Genomic DNA, 6,000 nt, shown 5'->3' on the forward strand with positions numbered 1-6,000 from the left:
TCGTTGCAACATGATTTAATTCTCTCTTTTCATCTCGTAGGAGAAAACTTTGATCAGAGCCCATTGAGGAGAACGTTCAAGTCCAAAGTTTTAGCTCACTATCCCCAGAATGTCGAGTACAACCCTTTCGACCAAGATGCAGTCAATATGGTGAGTAGTGAGTAGTAAAGGCCTTGTTATTACCCAGACAGGCAATGCCAATGGATCAGCACTCTCTCATATGAGCCTCTGGGTTTTTCGATAGCTCCAAAGTTAATAATTGGAATCTTTCCATGCTCGATTCTATCCATTGCAGACATACAATGAGGGCCTTGACCCTTTCATCTCATTTTTATCCTGGTCAAGATTTATTCCTCGACTGGCCATCTATCTCATTGTTTGTTAGTTGCAAGAACATGCTGTATGTAAATCGGCAACTGTTTTTGCAACAGGGACTATACTTCGCCAAATACCTTGTTGGTTACAAATTACTTTGCGTCATCCTGAGGTTGTGAAAGGCGTTGTGCAGAAGTCATCCTTTCAAGCCTTTTTTATCCAATCACAAGGCATTTACAACCATAGCCGCCCTTGAGGTGGCATTTTGCCAGAATGGTCTGCTTGAGGGAATGTGCAGGACTAGAGATGGTCTGATTTCTAGATGTCTGCCTCCCTATTCCAGAATCACATGTTGGTGAGGCTGTTGTGGATGATGCAGGTTTAGTTCAAAATTAGTTACTGTTGGAGTCGAGTTCACCTGTAGATTGTGTGTGCTTGTGAACCCTAGCTTCTCCCAGCAGGTCAGAGTTAACTGATAGGAAATAATTGAATTCCTTTCTCACCTTAATACATTGTTATGTGCAGTCTGCCAACCCTGAGGTAAACCTAGAATGGAAACAGCTCTTGGATGTCCTAGTTGTTCCTTCACCCTGGATTCATAAATTGTGCAAGTGTTAGCTAATTCATGGAGTTACTTCCATTTTGGCAATTGTTGAGGAGCGTCTGGAAAAACAGAATGTTTTAAATTTGTTTTTGGTGGTGTGGGTGATAACTGGCAGTCATTGTGCATCCCTGGTTTTGCTTCAGAAAATCCTGTACAGCGACACGGTGACAATATTGCTCCAGTGCATTTCAGTGGGGAAATGCAGGGTTTTGACTCTGCAACAATAAAGCAAACCAAGTGATCACTTTGGGCTGGGTAGCACTGGTTTTGTGCGTGCTGTGGAGATCAGAACTGTGTCAGATTTATTCGTACTTAATATGCTGTTTGGGCAGTACATTGCATAAGAGCAATATGTACTTTTTATTAGGCTTCAGACCTTCATGAGCTGGTACATCTGCTTCCTCTGAAAGCTAGAGTGGCATTCCTGGTGCCCAAACACAGACTATGTTACATTACTAAAGTGAAACCAATGTAACGTGTGTGTGCAATCAACTGCAGCGTTGGGCAGCTTGCAATCCAAATAAAGTCAGGGGCTCACTTCACCTGCTGATTTTATGGACAGAATTAAATGAAGTGAACTCTCGCTCAACAGAGAACCTCACTGACCTGTTTTGTGTTCTTTTCATGGGGAATGGCGTAGGTTAGGCCAGTAGCTAGTGTTATAGGGTCGTACAGCACATTAACAGACCCTTCAGTCCAACTCGCCCACCACTGACCAAGTTTCCCAAACCATATTCCTCTAGACCTTTCTTATTCATGTATCTATCCAAATGTCTTTAAAATGTTGTACCTGCATCTACTACTTCCCCTGGAAGTTCATTCCACATAAAAACCACCCTCTGTGCGAAAAAGTTGCCCCTCAGGTCCCTTTTAAATCTTTCTCCTCCTATCTTAAAATTATGCCTTCTAGTTTTGAATTCCCCGACCCAGGGGAAAAGACCTTTGCTATTCACCTTATCTATGCCTCTATAACGTCACCCTCAATCTCCTATGCTCCAGGGGAAGCAAATGTCCCAAACTATCCAGCCTCTCCTTATAACGCAAATCCTCCAGTCCCAGTAACATCCTTGTAAATCTTTTCTGCATCCTCTCCAATTGGACAATATCCTTCCTATGGTAGAGCGACCAGAACTGTACACAGTACTCCAAAATTGGCCTCACCATTGTCCTGAACAACCTCAACATGACATCCCAATTCCCAATGGTCTGAGGAATGAAGGCAAGCATGCCAAATGCCTTCCTTACCACCCTGTCTACCTGTGACGCAACTTTCAATGAACTGTGTACCTGAACCCCTAGGTCCCTCTGATTTCCTTGGGGAAAGTGGTGACCACCACAGGTTCTCCCAACCCTGCACATTCAGAGGGGGAGATGCCCATGAATGCACCATGTCCGGGAATAACTGATCTGTGCACAAACCTTAGGAGCCAGCAAGGACTGGCACAGGTCGCTGTATGGAAGAACAGTATGCAGTATCAAACACGTAAGGAATCATAGCAAGGCCCTGAAGTAAGCAACCTGCAACTAACCTGTGTACATGATGATCCTTTTAAATAGGGCTGGTGGGGAGGTCCTTCCTTCATTTCAACAGGAATTCAGCTGTCTGTGTTTTAGAGAGGGCACCAGCTGGCTTTGCTGTGCTCCAGAATAGTACCAGGGGCAAGAAACAAGTATTGATAATCATCATTCATTTGCTCTGTGCATCTTCAGCATACATTTGCTGGAGGAACTCTGAAGTCCTAACCAAGACTGTATACAGCAATGGCACACAGACATGGGGGTCAATTATATGGAGGTGTCATTTTTTTTAAATTTTATAGAATTCCTACAGTGTGGAAACAGGCCCTTTGGCCCAACAAGTCCACACTGACACACAGAGCATCCCACCCAGACCTATCCCCCGAATCTACACATCCCGGAACACTACGGGCAATTTATCATGGCCAATCCACCTAGCCTGCACATCTTTGGACTGTGGGAGGAAACCCATGCAGACACGGGGAGAAGGTGCAAACTCCACACAGACAGTTGCCCAAGGGTGGAATTGAACCCAGGTCCCTGGTGCTGTGAAGCAGCAGTGCTAACCACTGAGCCACTGTGGAAAAGGTAATGACTCTAAAGGGGCTAATGTGTGCTAAAGCTGCTGGCCTAACCTACGCCATTCCCCATGAAAAGAACACAAAGCAGGTCAGTGAGGTTCTCTGTTGAGCGAGAGCTCACTTCATTTAATTCTGTCCATAAAATCAGCAGGTGAAGTGAGCCCCTGACTTTATTTGGATTGCAAGCTGCCCAACGCTGCAGTTGATTGCACACACATTTCTGAGGTTACACAACAAACCCTCCCATGTCCCCGAACCAAACAGGGTTCCATTCCCTTAATGTCTGGCTGGTGTAGGACATTAGGAAGAGAGTGATGAATGTTAAGGTCCAATACCCTGGCAGCAGTCATATTGTCTTCATACTGCTGTGCCATCTCTATTTGAGGCTCTGCAACAAACTAAACCAAGTCAAAGACAATTTAGCAACAAAAATTACCACACTCACACACACACACACTCACACACTCACACACTCACACACACACACACACACTCACACACTCACACACACACACACTCACACACTCACACACACACACACTCACACTCACACACACACACTCACACACACACTCACACTCACACACTCACACACACACTCACACTCACACACTCACACACTCACACACTCACACACTCACACACACTCACACTCACACGCTCACACACATATACACATACACACACACTCACACACATATACAGACACACACACACACACACACACATACACACATACACACACACACACTCTCACACACACACACAACACACACACCACACGCACACACACAGGAACACCACACACATAAGCACACACACACACAAAACACAACGCACACACGCATGCGCGCACACACACACACACCACGCACACAAACACCATGCGCACACACATGCGAACACCACACATGCACACGTGCGCGCGCGCACACACACACACAAACATGGTGAAAGCCATGATAACACAGGAAATGGCATCCTGGTGGGACAGTCCTCACCACCAATGGCACAACGAGTGGCTGGAGGAAGAGGAAATGTGCAGCCAACCTGTTCTGGTCTGGACTGTTTTCACATAACTAACCCCAGTGATAATACCAGTAACTGTGCCCTGGGGACCCTGTTCACCAACGGTGCCACACTTTCTATTCCCTCTGTCGCTGACCGTCATAGGATTTCACACGGCCTCAGGTGTAGAAAAGGGGAAGCCGCCTCCGAATTAAGCATTTCAAATTGAGTTATCATTGAAAGCGTGCCCATATTGTAAATAAATGTAAACCAGTGAGCGATTGGGGATGGACTGGCGGGGTGTGGTGGAATGGGGTCAGTGTGTGGGTGATCGGGGGGTATCGGTGAATGATTGGGGGGGTGTCTCAGTGAGTGAGTGACTCGGGGGGGTATCAGTGGGGGATGAGAGGGTGTCAGTGAGTCAGAGATGGGGGTTGCACTGTGGGGCTTATTGGTGGGTGATGGGGTTTGATGGTGGGTGAGTGATGGGATCAGTGGGTTATGAGAGAGTGTTGGTAAGTGTGGGAAGGTGCAATAAGCTGTGACTGAGGCTGGTATCACAGTTACTAGCTTAAGTCATTGGGAGACATTTTTACTGACCTTGAACATGTCATTAAAGCTCTTGTGGCACAACATCCATGTCTTTACAAGTTGACTGTTAAGTGTAACCTCCATAGTTACCAGAGCTCATTGAAATTGGATTCAGCCTCTAAAAAGCCTCTTTCCTTTCCCCTATGCCGTCAGGACACTTTCTCCTCCTTTCTACTTTCTCTGAAAAAGAACACAAATACAGTGTCCAAAACCTGGGAAACTACATGTTGCCGAATAATCCAGTTTCAACATTCTTCCCTTGGAGTAATCCCTTCCTGAATAACTCCCAGCACTTAACCCCCCTCTGATGCAACACCCCATTGAGCTGCAGATTGGCTCTAGGTGACATTGGGAATTTATTATTCAGGGCCCCTGATAATAAGTGCTGCTCAGGAACAAGACTGTTTCCACTAGCCGTACACACAAATGGACAAGCAGCTCAAATTTGATGTCCTGCCTGTGTTTTTAATCAATAGGGATATTTTTGGGGCTATCCAATTTAGTCCCTCTTGACTTTTTTCTTAATTCGTATGGGTCTGGTGTGAGGATGACAGTTGCCTTTCCTAAAGGACATTAGTAAACCAGGTGGGTTTTTCCTGACAGTCATTTTGTGGTCGTCATTACATCCTTAATTCCAGATTATTAATGAATCCTAATTCCACCCTCGGCTGTGGCGGGATTTGAACCCAGTCCCCAGAACATTATTTGGGCTCGCTGAATTAACAGTCCAGTGATAATACCAATGGGCCGTCGCCTCCCCAGTTTTGTTATTTTGTACATAAAAGGAAAGTGTGATGTCTGGAGTATGAAATGCCAACTTTGAGAGTTGATTATAGAAAGGGAAGAGAGAAAAGACATGAAATAAGGCTGTAAGACTATAAGAACTAGGAATAGCAGTGGACTATTCAATATTAGGCCTCTTGAACTTGCTGTGCCATTCAATAAGATCGTGGCTACTTTCAGTGTGGCCTTAAACCCCACTTTCCTAACTGTTCCCACATATTTTGTCATTAAAAATATCAGTCTTGAATGTAGTCACGGACCCGGGCTATCCCTGCTTTGTGTGGAAGAAATTCCAAAAATTAATGACTTTCTGACAGAAAAAAATGTCTCCTCATCGCGATCTTAAAATGCTGTGTCAAAACCGGGTCCCATTGCTTTAGAATCCCCCCACCCCCATCATGCCAGTGAGAAAAAATATCCTCTTGGCACCTGGCCCACGGGGTCAATGAGGGATGGACAATAAATGCTCACCCAGCTAACCATGTCCAAAAACCCCATGGAAGAATAAATTAAAACCAAAACCCTCCGAACCTCGCTTGTTTCTATCAAGTGATCTCTGATGGTCCTGCTGGTGCAGTGCTATAGATGCCATGTGCTTTC

The 6,000-nt window shown here is 45.5% G+C and overlaps 1 protein-coding gene across 1 annotated transcript in view; it reads left to right on the top strand.

The window, feature by feature from the left end:
• Positions 1-494, top strand: part of LOC125485368 (DENN domain-containing protein 5B-like) — a 105,973-nt gene extending 105,479 nt beyond the window's left edge. The window contains exons 3-4 of the mRNA XM_048607811.1: positions 41-150; positions 432-494. Coding sequence (XP_048463768.1) covers positions 41-150; positions 432-494 — 173 coding nt within the window. The remainder of the gene's footprint in view (positions 1-40; positions 151-431) is intronic.
• Positions 495-6,000: the final 5,506 nt, after the last annotated feature.

This window comes from Rhincodon typus, chromosome 18 (genome assembly GCF_021869965.1).
Source record: "Rhincodon typus isolate 14 chromosome 18, sRhiTyp1.1, whole genome shotgun sequence".
Classification (NCBI taxonomy): Eukaryota; Metazoa; Chordata; class Chondrichthyes; order Orectolobiformes; family Rhincodontidae; genus Rhincodon; species Rhincodon typus.